The following is a 17,730-nucleotide window of genomic DNA, read 5'->3' on the forward strand; positions in this document are numbered from 1 at the left end:
TCACACACACTTATATACACACACACTCACATATATACACACATACTCACACACATATACATACTCACTTATACACACACATACTCACATACACACACTCGCATACACACACATACATACTCACATACACACACACTCACATATACTCACATCTCACACACACATACTCACATACACACACTTATATATACACACACACACTCACACACACTTATATACACACATACACACACACATACTCACATATACTCACACACACACACACTCACATACACACACTTATATACACACACACACAGTCACACACACTTATATACATACATACACACACACATACTCACATACACACTCACATATACTCACACTCACACACACATACTCACATACACACTTATATACACACACACTTATACACACACACATACTCACATACACACACACACACATACTCACACACTCACATATACTCACACTCACACACACTCACATACTCACACTCACACACACATACTCACATACACACACACATATACTCACATCTCACACACACATACTCACATACACACACTTATATATACACACACACACTCACACACACTTATATACACACATACACACACTCACATATACTCACACACACACTCACATACACACACTTATATACACACACACAGTCACACACACTTATATACATACATACACACATACTCACATACACACACACTCACATGTACTCACACTCTCACACACACACACACACACACACATATACTCACACACACATACTCACATACACACACACTCACATGTACTCACACTCACACACTCACACTCACAACACACTCACATATACTCACACACACACATACTCACATACACACACACTTATATACACACACACACTCACATATATACACACATACTCACACACTCACATATACATACTTATACACACACATACTCACATACACACACATACACACATACTCACACACTCACACACACATACTCATACACACCCACTTATATACACACATACACACACATATATACACACATACTCACACACTCACATATACATACTCACTTATACACACACATACTCACATACACACACTCACATACACACACATACACACATACTCACAAACACACACACACATACTCATACACACTTATGTACACACATACACACACTCACATATATACACACATACTCACACACTCATATACACACACTTATACACACATGCTCACATACACACACATACACACTCACACACAAACACACACATACTCATACTCACTTATAAACACACTTACATACACACATATACACACACATACACACACATACTCTCATACACACACACTCAGTTATACACACACATACTCTCTCTCTCTCTCTCTCTCTTTCTCTCTCACACACACACACACACACACACACACACGGCCTGACGAGGAGTCACCTGGGCTCTATTCCTAGCTCCTCACGTGGTAGTGGCTCGTCGCAGGTGTGTGTAAAGGGCCGTGGACGAGGGCTGGTTGTGGACTCCTGAAGCCTTTGAAGTGACGGTGGCACATCAGCCTTATGTCAGCCCCACTTCTGCACAGGAGATCCGCAGTGCGTCAGGAGGGCCGCGTCCACTGTCTGCAGGCTTAAGGGTCCCCTGTGACTGGAAACCCAGTTTCTCGGGGTCTGGGGACCAGAAGGAGCTCTCGAGCCCCCCGTACGTAGAAGAAGGCAAACTGGTGGGACTGGGACCCACAGACGAGGGTATTTTGGCTGACATGTTTGAAATAAATCGAGTCACCGCTGTTGGAAAATCGGAGCTTCATGTGGTGGGTTTCAGCTCTCCTGTCTGCAGGTAGCCCCCAGCTGGCTCCGGTCATCCCTGCTGGGCCACTTCTGTGTCCTGCAGCCATCCCGACGGGTCCTGTAGGTCAGCGTGTGAGAGTGCCAGTCATCTCGTCCTCCCTGGAGGGGGCGCAGGCTTCCTCCCAGGCTCCGGCACAGGGCTGGCCTTCTGTTCCTTGGGAGGAGTGACCCTGCTGAGGGTCCCGGTCAGGGTGGGCTGCAGAGCAAGCTGCCCCACAAAGAGCCTCTGGCCCCTGGGCTTCCTCTCACTCTGGGCCTCCTGTACTTTTGTCAGCTTCTTCCTGAGCCAGTGAAGGAGGCACCGGGCAGCTTGGGTGTCTGGGGAGGACGGACCCGAGGACTCCGCAGGCTTGGAAGTGGCTCCGCAGCTGTTTGCGCTGCCGCCTCCCTGGCCGTTTAGCAGGGCCCCTTTCTCTCCGAGTCCTTGCTGGCCGCTGATGGGGTGAGAATGAGCAGGAGAGGGCGCTCGCCCAGAGCCGTGCGGTCCTGCTCGCCCAGGGTGTGCGTCAGTGTCACTTAGTGAAACGAAGCGCCTATTACTTCGGCATCCCTAGCTGAGCAGGGCTGGCGCCCAGTGGGCATTGAACAAGTGCCAACTGCAGGGAACCTTGCTCACTTAACTTGAAACAAACGTCTTCCTGCCTGCGTCATACCTGGCTGATACTATTGCGTTGAACTGTTAGAATTTACTCTGCATTTTGCTTTCTACATTTCATTTCATTTCCATTTGCTGTTCTTTGGATAGAGAACACAGTCTCCCCAGGGCCCCAGGCGTCTGACCCAGCCTTGCTGTTTCAGAGGTGGAGACGCGGCCCACAGCAGCCTCCTGGCCTGGGGAGAGGGGCTGGCCACAGCCTAGTCCCACACCGCCCCCCTCTGAGGTCTAACTGCTGCCTGCTGAGCTTACAGAGCCCTGTTCCTGTCCTGGCCTACAAAGCTCTCTTGAACTGAGCTCTGCAGCTCTCTCTCTTTGGACAGAGACGGGCTCGGTGGGGCTCCACTGGCATGTGCCATTGCCACTGTGGTGGCCGGAGCCAGCCATTCTGTCTTTTTGACTCAGGGTATTTAAAAATCCCATGGGCGGGGAGCGTGGAGGGATCCACTGTGGGTGCACGAGCATCGAGCTTCCAGGAGGCAGGAGGGGCCTCTTGATAGCCAGCTGCCCTCAGCAATATGCTGACCCAGTGCCCGCGGAACCCTGTCCTGGGGGGTGGCCTGCCAGGGATGCGGAGAGGCTGCAGAGGTGCTGACCCCAGGAGGGCTGCCTCTCCTCGCCGTCTGCCCTCAGCCCGGGCACTCCTGGATGAGCAGTAGGGGACCTGGCTGGGAGTCTAGCCCTGGAGCCACCCCGTGTGACCCGAGCCACCCGCTCCCTGCCCCCATGAGCTTGTTCATTCCTTCAGCAAACTACCACGAGCACCTCTTTGGTCAGGGTCCACCCTGGGAAGAAGTAGAAATGAGTCAAAATGAAATGCAGGCGAGCTGTGGGGCAGAGAGGAGTCCGCAGTTAATTTTGAACAGTGGAGGGAAGCTTCTCAGAAGCCCAACCTCGTGATCTGTGTGGAATCCTGGAGTGGCCTTGGGAGTGGCAGGGGGTGCAGAACGCAGGGACCAGAGGGGCGTCCAGTCCTAGTAGCTGCAGCCCAGGGAGAGGAGCTGGACAGAGCAGGGGAGCGCAGGAACCATGGGAGGGCCTGAGGGCGTGCAGAGGGCCTGTGGCTCTGCTGGAGGGAGGGATGAGGAGGAGGCCTGGGGAGTCTGGGGCTTGGCCAGGTGTCTGCCAAGCACGAGGCTGTTCCCTGGTGACCCGCTCCAGCTTAGGTGGGTGCTTTCTTGGCTGGCTGAGGCCTTGGTCTGCTGTGCGGGGGTGGGAAGGGGCCAGAAGGTGCTTTCCCTGAAAGCCCAGAGGAGCTTTTGAGCAGCCGGAGGAGCCCTGATTGCGGGTGTTTATTTGCGGTGTGTTAACGAGTGCCCACCGCCTGCCTGTCATGCAGCAGCTGATTAACAGTGACAAGGACCTTGGCTGCAGGGGCCTCAAGGTTCTGCAAACGAGACGCCTGCGAACTGTGAGGACTTGCGAACGTGGGCCCTGTGGTGGCCGAATCTCCCGGGCGGCTGCCTGTGCTGAGTCTGTTTCCGTCTGTTTCCCCCACAGATGCCCTAAGGCCACTGAGCTGCTCAGAGGGCTGCCGTGGTGGCCCACAGCTCCCAGGCCACCTGCATGTACGTGGCAGGCTCCTGCTGACACACCTGGAAAGCCACCTTGGGTTCCACCAGCGTTGTCCTCAACAACCCGCCCAGGCCATGGAGGCCCCCGAGGTCCCCGTGGGCTCGCTGGTTGACTTTGGGACGGAGCCGCCCACCGCCCCTCCCCTGGAGGCAGTGCCCTCAACTCTGCAGGACGGGGATGGCTCCCTGGGGGACAATGCCTCTGAGAGCGAGACCACAGAGTCCGCGGACAGCGAGAACGACATGGGCGAGTCGCCCTCACACCCGTCCTGGGACCAGGACCGCCGCTCCTCCTCCAACGAGTCCTTCTCCTCCGGCCAGAGCGCCGAGTCGGCCCAGGACGAGGACGCCCTGGCACTGCGGGAGTTCATGCGTGGCTACGTGGAGAAGGTCTTCTCAGGAAGGTAGGCTGCGACGGTCAGCCTGGCCCTGCCACCAGGCTCGGGGATGTGCCTTCTGCTCTAGGCTTGGCCTCCTCCCAGGGACCACGTGGGGCTGGTGCAGCGGCTCTCAGTCCCCCGGGGCTGCGGTCAGGTCATGAGGGAGCCTCTCAGGGACACCCAAGCCCAGGCCCCACCCTGAAATAGTCCCACCAGCCGCCAGGGCCAGCCCACCACGTGCAGGGCCCTGGGAGATGCTGGAGGGCCCAAGGGCAGCCATTCCGGCCCCATCCAGCCCCGTCCCCTCCCTGTCCAGCCCCTGGCCCCTGCTCATCCAGTCCTGTCAGCACCGGGCAGAGCTGTAGTGGACCGTCCGTCCTCACTCACCTCCCACCTTGTGAACACGTCTGTGGGCGTTCCAGGCAGGACAGGACTGTCCATGCTGCCTTCAGTGGCCTCTTATTGTGTGGGCGGCACCCCTGTGGCCGGTCAGATGGCAGGAAACTGCACGGGTCCTCTGTAATCCCGATGTGCTCTGCCAATTGCTGGTCCTCTCGTTCCAGAGTTTTCTCTGTGCTTCCCAAGTCAGGTTTGGGGAGGGGCTGGCTCTGGGGGGTCACCACTTCCCGTTCTGCCAACCCTGCCTGTCCACTGTGTCCACAGGGAGTCGTGGAGCCTGGTGCTGAGTGGTTCCAAGCCCCTTCCTGTTGACGGTCTCATCGGGGCCGTGGTTGGCAGGCGGCTGCGTTGCTTGCTAGGACCACACGGGGAGGCACGGGCGGCAAGTGTCCAATACCGCGTCTTATTCTGCCTCCTGGGGAGCGCAGGTGTGGCCGACTCCTGAGCAGCTGCTGTGCAGGGTCCCTCTGGGCGCCTCTGTTGGAGGAGCGAGCTGAGGGCGCGGCAGCAGGAGCTCCAGTCTCTGTAGGGCCCCCAGCTCTGCCCTCTCATGGCGCTTAGTGCCTCAGCCAGGCAGGGAGCCCCCGTCCTGCCAGTTCCGGGCGGTGGAGGTCGATTTTCAACATCCAGAGCAGCACCCCAAACCCTGCTGGGTGGGGGCCTGTGGGCCAGCTGCACCACAGCGCCTGGGCTGGCACAGGTGCCGTCTTGGCCCCCAGCCCCTCTGAGCGAGAGCTGCCTTCCAACAAGGTCGGGGGATGAGTCGCCCACACACGGGAGTGTGAGAGTGCCCGCCTGAGGGACCCTTGTCCAGGCTCAGCAGCAGCAGTGAGAACGGGGGCCTGGTGACACTCCGAGAGCCAGGTTTGCTACCATGCTACCAGGCTCCAGCCTCCCGTCTGAACGGCAGGGAGGACCAGATGACCCTTCACATGCAGGCCAGCCTCAGCGTCCTCTGTGCTTTGAGAAGGAAAGAGTTATGCGATAATCCAACGTCTCACTATCTAGAAATGCGTCTGTGTTCCTGGGAGCACCGTGCTGTGGCTCCCCACTTAATTTGTCTGACGACACTGAAACCAGCCTCCTCTGCACACACCTAGAAAAGGGAGCCAGCCCCAAGGTCCACTTGCCAGGGAGGCCAGTCTATGTCTGTAGCAGCTCGTCAGCACGTGAACCCCGTCCCTCAGCCGGTCACGTGGGTCTTCATGAGCATTCCCCAGGTCACGGCAGATAGCTGGTGGGTCCCTGTTTCATCTGGTACCTGGGGGTCAACGAGACCAAGACATTTTCTACAAACCCCTAAATAAACGCACATCACATAACCCATCCACCTCCTGCCTTCGCCTTCATTTTTGAGTCTTTAAATCTGAGGCAGAGTATTGGCTGCTCCCCAAAAGAACCGAGAGCTCTCAGGGCCCTGTTCTCAGGGGGCTCAGACCTCACTGGGGTTAAGCCGGAGGGCAGGGGACAGAAGGAGCGTGGAACCAGGAGACCTGGTGGACTCTGAATCTCGGCCCGCAGGCCAGGTGGATTCTCTCAGCTAGGCCTCCCCAGGGGTGCAGGAGGGGAGGCCCCGGGTCGGCCTACGGCTCCCTGCTCTTCCCTCCTGTGAATTCTGCCCCAGAGCACTGACGTTGTGTCACTCTGCCTTCTCTTCAGGGAGGACTTGGATCAGGAGGAGAAGGCCAAGTTCGGGGAGTACTGCAGCAGCCAGGATGGGAAAGGCCGCGAGTGGTTTGCTCGATACGTGAGCGCCCAGGTGAGCTGGGGACTGGGGACCCGCCCAGGGAAGGGCAGGGCACACTGGGCTGCACTCTGGGGAAGAGGGGAGGGAATCGCCCCCACGGAACATGGACCGGGATGTCATGAGAAGGGCCATGTGGGGCAGTGGGAATGGCCAGGGCGCGTGTGACGCCCGCCCTGGGGGAGAGGGAGAAACTCACGCCCGCGAGGTTGAGAACGTTCTTGTAAAGGCGAGCGCGAGGGCTCTGGGCATGCGTCTCTTTCTATTGAATAACCCACGGTGCTCAGTTTTGCCAAAGAGAATCTATCCAAGATGGTGAAGCCAGGTAAAGATAAAGGTATTAACAAAGCTCAGAAAAGAACCAAATTTATTAAGCCTCCAATAGGTTGATTTTTCATTTCTTCTAAGTATTTTTATCACAAGTAAGGCATTCTTCATTTTAAAAAAATCAGGAAATGCAAAAGAACCTAATCACCCACAAATCCAGACCCAGCTAGTGCTGCCATCTGGGGCTTGTCCCTTGGCGTTTCCCACCTGGGTGTGACCGTGGGGAGTTGCTTTCAGCCCCTGGGCAGAGGCAGACGGGCCCCCTGCACCCTGTGGGCCAGGCTCTGTGGGCCGCACCCTACAGGGTCCTGGCAGCGGGGAGGGCGGCTGCGATTGGACAGTGTGGCAGGACTGCCCGGGTGGCCAGCCCCTGACTGCCTGCCCCTCTCTGCACAGCGCTGCAACTCCAAGTGCGTGTCGGAGCCGACCTTCTACCGGCTGGTGCAGTCCTTTGCGGTGGTGCTGTTCGAGTAAGTGGCTGCCCCCTGTGAGGGGCCAGCGTGAGTCATGGCCGTGCTGGGCACGAGCTGGCAGTTCTTCTGCTGTTCCCTGCGTCAGCCAGGAGTCATGGCCAGGTCTCCCGGGAACAGAGCTGGCCGCAGCAACTAGAGGGCTACCCAGCGGGGCACAGCGGGCCCTCCCTGTGCCCTCCCCTCCCCCGTGCCCTGGAGGTCCCCACGTCCCACGGTGAAGCATTTCCAATAGTCACCTCACGGGCCAGGCGCCCTGCTGAATGGAGGGGGCCTCCTGCTGCCTGTGAGCCCGAGAGGAGCGGCTGGAGCTGCATCCGCAGAAGGCCGGGGACATGACGGGGTGCCGAGGCAGGGATGCCATACCACGTGCCACACGGGCTCCTTCCCACGTCACGGCAAGATGGCCAGACCCACTTTGTGCTTTTGGCCTTGAATCAGAGCAAGCGAAGTTCAAAAGGGAGGGACGCTTCTCTGCTAGCGAGCTCCACTGACCCCACCTCCTGGGCAGCTGGAGAGGAGGGGCTTGGAGGGCAAGGGTGAGGGGACCCTTCGGGGCCTGTCAGCACCCTGCCCATCACCTCCAGGATGCCTGGAGGCTGGGCCCCGTGTGCCCTCCAGGTCCTGGCTTCTCCCTCCGCCCCCGCCCCACATCACCAAGCCCATTTGCCCTTCTGGGCCCCAAGGGCTGCCCTCCTTTGCTCCTGCTCCCCTCTCCACAGAGGGCGCTGCTCGGGCCTTCCTCCCCGCCCCTCTCCTGGGCCCTCTCCTGCTGCGCTGGCTCAGCCTCTCCAGGCTCCCATGGGGTCTGGGGCTGGGCTGGGAGGGAGGGATGAGGAGCCTTGTGGAGGGCGTCAGGGAAATGCACCGCAGCAGCACAGGCCAGCAGCGTGGGGAGCAGGCGCCGCGGGGTCTCCGGGGTCTCTGAGGGTGCTCTTGAGCACAGTGCAGGTGCAGGTGGCGTCAGGGACCCTGGGCTGGCAGACTCCACTGGTCTATGTGGCCTTCGTGGTCTGTTGAGTTTTAGTTTATGAGCATCTTCAACACCGACTCTATCCTCTGCTCACCGTCTTTTATAGTTTTATTAATTGTTCTTTAAATTGATTAATTTGTTCAAATATTTTTTTAAAAGAACAGAAATGACCCTCAGTCCTACCTTCCAGGTGGCTTCTGTTGACCTGCTTTCATCCTCTCTATTTTTCCAAAGTGGGAAGGTAACCCAGGCTGCCCCCCCACTAAGCTACATCCTCATCCCCAGCTCTTTTTATTTATTTTTTAAATTTTTTTTAATTTTAATATTTATTTCTTAGTTTTCAGCGGACACAACATCTTTGTTGGTATGTGGTGCTGAGGATCGAACCCGGGCCACACGCATGCCAGGCGAGCGTGCTACCGCTTGAGCCACATCCCCAGCCCTCTTTTTATTTTTTATTTTGAGACAGGATCTAACTAAATTGCTGAGGCTGGCCTCAAACCTGTGGTCCTCCTGCCTCAGCCTCCCAAGTGCCTGGAGTCGCAGGCCTGCACCTGCACCACCACACCCGGCTTGGCCTTTTGCTTTTCTTTCTGGTGCTGGGGACTGAACCCAGGGCCTTGTGCATGTGAAGCAAGCCCTTTACCAACTGAGCCGTATCCCAGCCCTGGGCTTTGTTTAAAGGTAATAATTGTCCAAAGTTAAAGACCACAGAGGGCTGGGCGCAGAGGTACAGGCCTGAAGTCCCAGGCACTCCACAGGCTGAGGCAGGAGGGTCACAAATGGGAAGGCAGCCTCGGCCACTGAGCAAGATCATGTCCTAAAATAAAAAGTAAAATGGGCTGGGGATGGGGCTCGCGGAGTACCTCTGGGTTCAATCCCCAGAACCCCAACAAACAAACAGACCAAAAAACCCAAGTGAACAGGAAGGAAAGGCCTGGCAGGGGACAGAAGGGAACTGAGAGGCCAGGGGCAAGGCCGCCCCCTGGTAGCTGCTGTCTCGGCTTCTCCCCTGGGAACGTGGGGAGCAGGCACAGTGGGTGGATGCCCTTCCACCCAGGCGTGGCTGTCACACACAGCTGTGTCCACAGCGGCACTGGCATCCGTGTGGCAGTTGGGCAGGAGTGTGCGTGGCCGCAGCTGGCACCTTGCGGATGGCTGTTTACGTTGCTCCTTGTCCCCTTGTCCCCAGCATGGTGGCAGCAACATTAAGCCTCCGCAGCCATGACAGAGTTGCTGCTGCGGCCGACAGGCTCGCTCTGCCCCCTTCTCCCGATCGATCGCTGGATGGAATGGCTCTGTGCGCTGTTCAGGTGGATGGGCGGGTCCAGTCTCCATGTGCAGTAGGAACGACCCTCTGCATTTGCAGGACATTGTTCCTATTCAAGTTTCTTTTCCATAAAGATTAAATTTGCTTTATAACAAGGGACAGGAGGAGTAGCTATCCACACACCCCAAGTGTCCCCGGCCAGGGGCATCAGCAAGGAACACTGTCTCGGGCCCCACCCAGGCCCACGGAGTCAGGCCTGGGCGGCCAGCAGCCCGCTCTCAAGCTCCCTCCAGGGATCCAGTGCTCCTGGCATCTGAGCCTCAGATGTGGGGACATCCTGTGACTCTGCTGACTCCTGAGCCGTGGAGGCTGGTTTGGACTGAAGCTGGAGGCTGCCCTTGGTCCCTTTTCTGCTCCTGTGTGCTGAGCTGAGTGGACCCTGACTTTCCTGTTTAAAGTGACGCAGGCCAGGCTGAGGTCCAGAAAGGCCTCCCGGTCCAGGGTCAGGCCCGGGCTCAGGCTGTGTGCCTGTAGGAAACTCCTGATTAGACCCGAGGGATTATTTTGTCACCTGTCTGGTGGCAGTGCCTAGGGAGTGAGGTGCTAGTTTGCATGTTGGGGAGTGTCTGGGCTGGTTAGGGAACTTGCGGTGAGGCCAGGGGAACGCTCCTCTCGCCGCCGACCCTGCCTCTCATTTCAGGTGTCATCAGATGGATGACTTCGGACCTGCCAAGAACCTCATGACCATGTGCTTCACCTACTACCACCTGGGTGAGACGGGGCTCGGCCTAGGCAGAGTGCCAACCTGGAAAGCTGAGACCGTCAACTGCCAATGCGGTCGCTCGGAAAGGAAAGCCTGGGCTTCCAGGAGCGGGCAGGGGACTCCTGAGAGAGGGTGGCCGCACTGAGGTCGGGCTGGCTGTCCCCGGAGCGCAGGCAGGAGCCGAGCTCGCTAGGCAGGAACCCCACAGTGGAGCAGGAACACTGGGCCTGAGGGTCTCAGCTTCATGTCATCCATCTCCGCAAATCATGACGCAGCATGGGCTGTCTGGAGGGGAGCAGCCGGGGCCGGAGCTGGAGGAGTTGGGGGGTGCTGAGCTGTGAGGGCTCTTCTGGCTCATTGCATTGCAAGTTTCTGCATGCTGGAGCTTGGGGGCCCCTGCTGAGCTGCGTGGGCTGCGACAGAGAGGCTGCTCTGCCCTGTGAGTGTGGTGCTGGGACCCCCTGGGGAGGGTGGGGCAGGCTGAGCATGGCCGGCCTCCCTCCCTCCTCACCGAGAGCCTGCTCCTGCAGCACAAGGCCTTCCCTTGGGCAGGCTCCCGGTCCTCCTGCCCCCACAGACCACTCTCTCCATGCCCCATGGTCAGTTGACAGGACACCACCGGACAGGCCCCAGATGCCAGGCCTTTGGCTCAGGTGGAAGGTCCTTCATCTAAAAGCCTGGCTGGGCTGCTGCCTGGCCCACGTCTGTGCTCGGAGCTCCTTCAACTAGCGGAGGACCCAGCCCTGACCTGGGAGGGTGCCTCGGCCTGAGGGTCACTTTGGCCTGGACGGTGCCGGGCCTGCAGCCTGCCGCTGCCCTAAGCAGGGTGTTCTGCGTGGCCTTGGTGCACACTCCTCTGGCCTTCTCTTCCATCCCATGTTCACCGTCACAGGCCTGGCCAGGTGCCCTGGAGACTGCCCTGACCCTGCACTGTCCTCAGGGCCCAGGGAGGACCTCTTTTTCCTCTCTCTCACCTCACCCTTTGCCCACTGCCACAGTCAGGATTCCTGCCATGCACCCGAGCTCCCTGTGTGAGTCTCTCCCTCCTTCCGTCTCCTCCTCCTCCTCCTCCTCCTCCTCTTCCTGCTGCTCCTCCCCCTCCTCCTGCTCCTGTCCCCCTCCTCCTCTTCCTCCTGCTTCTCCTGCTCCTCCTCCTGCTCCTCCTCCCCCTCTTCCTGCTCCTCCTCCTGCTCCTCTTCCTCCTTCTCCTGCTCCTCCTCCTGCTCCTCCTCCCATTCCTCCTGCTCCTCCTCCTGCTCCTCCTCCCCTTCCTCCTACTCCTGTGCCCCTCCTCCCCTTCCTCCTGCTTCCCCTCCTGCTTCTCCTCTTCCTCCTCCTCCTGCTCCTCCTCCTGCTTCTCCTCCCCTTTCTCCTGCTCCTCCTCCTGCTCCTCCTCCCCTTCTTCCTGCTCCTGTCCCCCTCCTCTTCTTCTTCCTGCTTCCCCTTCTGCTCCTCCTGCTCCTCCTCCTGCTTCTCCTCCCCTTTCTCCTGCTCCTCCTCCTGCTCCTCCTCCCCTTCTTCCTGCTCCTGTCCCCCTCCTCTTCTTCTTCCTGCTTCCCCTTCTGCTCCTCCTGCTCCTCCTTCTGCTCCTCCTCCCCTTCCTCCTGCTCCTCCTCCTCCTGCTCCTCCTCCTCCTCCTGCTCCTCCTCCTGCTCCTCCTCCCCTTCTTCCTGCTTCCCCTTCTGCTCCTCCTCCTCCTCCTCCTGTTCCTCCTCCCCTTCCTCCTGCTCCTCCTCCCCTTCCTCCTGCTCCTCCTCCTCCTGCTCCTTCTCCCCTTCCTCCTGCTCCTCCTCCTCCTTCTCCTGCTCCTCCTCCCCTTCCTCCTACTCCTGTCCCCCTCCTCCCCTTCCTCCTGCTTCCCCTCCTGCTCCTCCTCCTCCTGCTCCTCCTCCTCCTCCTCCTCCTCCTGCTTCTCCTCCTGCTCCTCCTCCCCTTCCTCCTGCTGCTCCTCCTCCTCCTGTTCCCTCTTCCCTCCTGCTCCTCCTCCTACTATTAGTCCCACTTCTCCCCCTCCTTCTCCTCCCCCTCCTCCTCCTGCTCCCCCTTCTCCTCTTGCTCCTGCTTCTCCTCCTGTTCCCCCTCCTCCTGCTCCTCCTCCTCTCTTGCTCCCCTTCCTCTTCCTGTCCCCCCCCCCACTCCTCCTCCTTCTTCTACCACCAGGACTTGAACCCAGGGGCACTTTACACTGAGCTCACCCCCAGCCTTTATTATTTTTATTTTGAGACAGGGCCTCGTAGTTGCTTAGGGCTTCACTAAGTTGCTGAGGCTGGTCTTGAACTTGTTATCCTCCTGTCTCAGCCTCCTGAGTCTCTGGGGTTACAGGCGTGGCCACTGCACCCCACGCAGCTTTCTGGTTCTACGGGGATGGCTCCTGCTGTCTCCTTCCTCTCTCCTAGTTCTTGGCCGACTCCCTGGTAGTTGCATAGGGACCGTCCTCAGAGGGAAGGGCAGCCCCTTCCTTGTCCAGCTGCCCAGTCAGGGAGACTGAGGACGTGCTCTCCCACCACCCAGGCGGCCCCTGTGTGCCCAGGGGCTCCTTTCTGGCCCTCAGCCATTTGGGCTGTGCCCACCTGCTTCTCACTCCCCCCTCCTCTCTCTAGGCAAGCCGCACCAGCTCCCCTCCGAGCCCAGGGAGAAGCCCGCGGGCAGCATCGACTCCTACCTGAAGTCGGCCAACAGCTGGCTGGCAGAGAAGAAGGACATTGCCGAGCGGCTGCTGAAGAACACGGAGAACGTGAAGGGCTTCTTTGGGGGGCTAGAGACCAAGCTGAAGGGACCCCTGGTCAGGAAGAATGAGTGAGTGTCCTGCGTTGAGGCCTCGTGCCTGGGAGACAGAGGCAGGGCCCCTGTCCAGCCTTCGCCATCTCGGGTCCTGTACTGCTCCTGAGGAGCATAGCGCTGCCCAGTGTGACTGTCCACTTTGCAGAGCTCCCCCTGGTGTCAAAGGCTGTGACACGCAGGGATGTCCTGGCAGTGTACTTTGGGGACCAGGAGGAGCATGGGCAGCTGAGGGTTGGCTGCAGGGACATCACACACCTGTCCCTCCTTGCTCCTCCCCAGCAGTGAGTGGGGTTCATGGAACACAGGGCAGCTATGGGACTGGACAGAAACTCGAGGCCCTTGAGGACGGGTGGGGCGGTTGCAGGCGCCCAGGCTGAGACACACACAGGAAGGGCACGTCCCCACCAGGAGCCACAACCACAGAGGCCCCTGACCGCCCCCGGCTGGGTGCAGGTGGCATGGTCTCATCCCGCTGGGCCACACAGTTCAGGTGCAGAGATCGCAGCTCCGAGCCGCCTCAGCTCCACATTCCCAGGGCCCCGCCGCGGACCGGACCTTGATTCCATGAGCGTCTTTTCAGCAAACGGCTGAATGCCCCCAGCCCTGTCTCACCAACGGGAGTGGTTTGTCGTCACTGTGATCTTTCTCCCTCAGGGAAGAAGAGAGCAAACCCAAGGACAAGCAGCCCAAGACTGGTGAGTAGCCACCCTGGAGCTGCTGGGGAGGCGGGGCCTGGGGGCGGGGCCTGGGGAGGCGGGGCCTGGGGCGGGGCTTGGATGGAGGCGGGGCCCGGTGGGAGGCGGGGCCTGAGGGAGGAGGGGCCTTGGTGGAGAGGGGAGGGGCAGGGCCCAGAGGAGGGGACCCTGGGGTGAGGCTTGGGGCGGGGTCCTGGGACAGGACTGAAGGGTTGGGGCCTGGACAGAACTTGTAACCCAGACCCCTGCAGGGGTCTGAACCCACCCACCGTTGAGGGGCAGCAGGAAGCAGCAGCAGTAAATCCCAGGGGCTTAACTGGGCTCCCCAGGAGCGGGCCTTCAGGTCCCTGCCTGGTCTACTTTCTTATGAATTTCTGAGGAAGGGCCACTTCTCTAAGGAGTCGGCAGAAATCCAAGTCCCTAACTCCAGGGACTCCAGCGCATTCCTGGGAGGGGTGGCCCCTGTGGGTTTCCATGGCCTTTTGGGGGAGGGGCTGTGGTGGCTGCTGACACCTGCCCAAGGCGCTGCCCTCAGCCTCTCTCGTCCTCCTGCAGTGACCGTGTTCAGCCCCGAGGACGAGCAGAAGGGGGAGAAGATCTACCTGTACACACACCTGAAGCAGCAGCCCATCTGGTAAGGCGCTGGGCTGGAGGGCAGTGCCCTTCTGATGGCCTCTGAGTGCTGGAGAGGAGGAGAGAGAGCTCACACACGCCAGACGCCGAGCCAGGGAGGCCGCACTAGGCCAGAGACCGCCTCCCGGCAGTGTCCCCTCCTCTGGGCCCTGCCCCTTGCCTCCCCACCAAGGGGGTGCAGAGTGCGGCGGGCCGGGGTTCCTTCATGGACAGGTGGAATGCCAGGGAGGCAGGAGCCGCGACGGCTGAGCACACGACGGGGGCTGTGGTGGACGTTTCGTGTCACCGTATTTTGTTCAGTGTGGCCGGGGCCAGGCTGCGCCAGCCAGGCCGTGCTCTGTCCGCTGTAGAGGGCGGGTCCCACTCCACACTCGCACGTGCTGAGCCGGCTGTGGGAGTGGGAGTCCAGTCGGCCTGGCGTGGCTTCCCCATGTCCCCGCCGGGGTGGGCTGTGGTCTGCGTGGGCAGTGTCCAGGTGGAAACCCTGAAGAGCTGGGCCCAGTGAAGGCCGCCAGGTCCAGGCGTCGCCTGTGGAAGGCTTGCGTAGCTCTCCCGGGACCAGGGTGGCCGCTCGGCCCCAGCTGGGGGCACATTTCCCTCCCTGTCCTCTCTCACGCTCACGAGAGTGACCACAGTGCTGCTGGGACTCCAGCTGCTGGGACTGAGCTGAGACCTCCCTGCCCGGGTGTTCTGTTCCAGGGCCATGCCCCGGCGGTCAGGGGGTGAGGTCCTCCCGGGTAGTCGCTGGCACGGCCCTGAAGTGCCCACTGGCAAGTCTTATCCTCTGGCTAGTGAGGTCCAGCACCTGGAGGTGTCAGACATGGACCCTCCCTCAAAGGTCACTGCTCAGCTGCAGTAGAACTTCCCACACTAGACGAGGGCCCTGTGAGGGGGGTGGCCAGGACGTGCTGCGGAACCCAGGGCAGAGGCCTGGGCAGGGGCTTCGGGGGACACCCCCATCGGGCTGGACCTGAGCCCCCCCAGGCAGCAGAGCAGGGGAGAGGCTGGACCTGGCCAGGTGGCACCTTGAGGGACTGGGCTCCGCCGGGCCTGGGCCTTGCTGCTGTGTTGTCTGGACGGGGCAGATGCGTCCTGAGGGACCAGATGGCAGACCTTTAGATTCCGTGGGCTGCGTGCTCTCCACCGCCACCACAGCCAGGCCCCGTAGCTCTGTCAGTGAGTAGCCGGGCGACCTTCATCCACAGAAAGAGGCGGGGCCTCCTGTGCCCCCCGTGCCGCCCCGACCTTCCCGGGAAGACGTCCTGTCCCCGTGCCTGCCTTGTGCAAGGCGCGTCCCTGCTGATTCCCTTTTATGTCGTGAGACCCTGTTCTGTGGAAGAGCTGGACCCGTGTCCTCTTGGAGCCTCACCAGGAGGCAGAGAGGACACAGCAGCCTGCAGCTGCCCCCCAGGCCCCAGGCCACCTGACTTCACGCCCCACAGCAGCTCCGCAGGCCCCCCGGCCCAGTCTGGCCTTCTCTCAGGAAGAGGCAGCGCCAGGAGCCCCAGGGACCCCCAGCACCCCCTCCTCAGCTCTGCCTCCCTCCCAGAGCTGCACAGGCACTGGGTGCCCGGCTTCCCCACCAGGTGGCAAGACGCTGGGTGGGACTGTTGGTGCCAACTGTGTCTCCCCGCAGGCACACGCTGAGGTTCTGGAACGCAGCCTTTTTTGATGCCGTCCACTGTGAGAGGAGAAAGCGCTCTCCCACCACCAGGTAGGAGCCAAGTGTGGTCCACTCTCCTGGGAAAGAGGACGGGGCAGCTCTCGTCACGTTTTCTGAAGAGGAGAGCAGAGGAGTGGCCCGGCTGCTGGCCTCTGTCCTCCCTGCCCGGCCTGTAGCCCGCCCACCGCCGGAGGCCTGTGCTCGGCTTCAAGGGGTTGCTCAGCCTGCATGAGTGCTTCTGTCCTGGGACCCTGGCATGACTGGCCTGAACCTCCCCGAAATGCACTCACCCTCAGAATGAGGCCTTCAGGACCCCCGCCCACCCTGCTGCTCGCTCTGCGGGTCCGGACCCTGGGGACAAGCCGCGGTGACAGGGTCCCAGGTGGAGGGTGGCCACCACCCTGACTCTGGAGGCGCACCTTCTGCTGCCAGCTCACCCTGTGCTGAGGGTGACCTGCCCCTCAGAGGGCTCGAGAAACACGAGGAAGTGCAGGGTGAAGGTCGGCGCTGACTCACCCCCAGGGGACAGAGCCCCTCTCCCCCTGGCTGGACGCTGACTCCCCAGGGGACAGAGCCCCTGCTCCCCCTGGCTGGACGCTGACTCCCCAGGGGACAGAGCCCCGCTCCCCCTGGCTGGACGCTGACTCCCCAGGGGACAGAGCCCCTCTCCCCCTGGCTAGAGCAAGAGAAGGCTGCCACCCACTTGCAGCCCCCACACGGAGGGGCAGCGGTCCAGGGAGGACAGGCCAGGTCTGGTGCCCTGAGTGGTGCCCCAGTCACCTGGCTTCAGACTCTGGGTCCCTCGGAGCTCTGAGCCCTGGTTAATGAAGCCGTCCCCTCCTGTCACTGCGGGGGCCCACACCTCCCCGGAGGAGAGGAGCCAGCGGTGTCTGTGTGGAGACCAGTCAGTGGCGCTGAGCCCTCTGTGCAGGGACAGCTGACCCTGGAGGGGAGCAGGGTGCCGCCCTGGCCCTCGCAGTCCGTGGCCGCCTCCTGGGGGCAGAGGGAGCAGGGGGCCTGACTCTGACGCTGCCGCGGGCACCGGGGAGCCTCTGCTCTGCCGAGGAGCTGAGGGAAAGGCCGACGTGCCCAGGGATGGGCCTCGCCTCTAGCTTAGCTCTCTGCCAGGAAGTGGCCTGTCCCGGCGTCCCGTCCTCCTGCCCGCTGCCCTCCCGCGAGCCCGCCTGTCCTCATCCACACATCTTGCACGACTGTGACATGTTCCTTTGTTCCTTTGTTTACCTGTTTCCGCTGCCACTCCAGAGGGGATGCTGGACAGCAGGAGAAGAGGTGTGTGTGTCCGCCTAACAGACCGGGGGCCACGGAGGCCGCTGCAGGGCGGGAGGGCCCCGGGGGAGGCCAGCCAGGGCGAGGAGTGGTGGGCCTGAGCCCTCTGTGCAGGGACAGCTGATGCTGGAGGGGAGGAGGGCGCCGCCTCGGCCAGCCCTCACAGTCAGTGGCCGCCTCCTGGGGACAGAGGGAGCATGGGGGGCCCTGACCCTGACTGTGGAGACAGCAGGACCT

At 60.6% G+C, this 17,730-nt stretch overlaps 1 protein-coding gene across 4 annotated transcripts in view; it reads left to right on the forward strand.

Moving 5' to 3' along the window:
* Positions 1 to 17,730, forward strand: part of KIAA0513 — a 63,819-nt gene that overhangs the window by 40,055 nt on the left and 6,034 nt on the right. For 3 of the 4 annotated variants that reach the window (XM_081275051.1, XM_081275052.1, XM_081275050.1), the window contains exons 2-10: positions 4,035 to 4,512; positions 6,547 to 6,646; positions 7,355 to 7,428; positions 10,372 to 10,442; positions 13,035 to 13,230; positions 13,870 to 13,910; positions 14,466 to 14,544; positions 16,180 to 16,257; positions 17,470 to 17,496. In XM_081275051.1, coding sequence (XP_081131177.1) covers positions 4,184 to 4,512; positions 6,547 to 6,646; positions 7,355 to 7,428; positions 10,372 to 10,442; positions 13,035 to 13,230; positions 13,870 to 13,910; positions 14,466 to 14,544; positions 16,180 to 16,257; positions 17,470 to 17,496 — 995 coding nt within the window. In that variant the 5' untranslated portion in view covers positions 4,035 to 4,183. The remainder of the gene's footprint in view (positions 1 to 4,034; positions 4,513 to 6,546; positions 6,647 to 7,354; positions 7,429 to 10,371; positions 10,443 to 13,034; positions 13,231 to 13,869; positions 13,911 to 14,465; positions 14,545 to 16,179; positions 16,258 to 17,469; positions 17,497 to 17,730) is intronic. The other variant, XM_081275049.1, reaches the window with a different exon arrangement.

The sequence above is a fragment of the Spermophilus citellus genome, assembly GCF_964194105.1.
Source record: "Spermophilus citellus genome assembly, chromosome: 18".
NCBI classification, from domain to species: domain Eukaryota; kingdom Metazoa; phylum Chordata; class Mammalia; order Rodentia; family Sciuridae; genus Spermophilus; species Spermophilus citellus.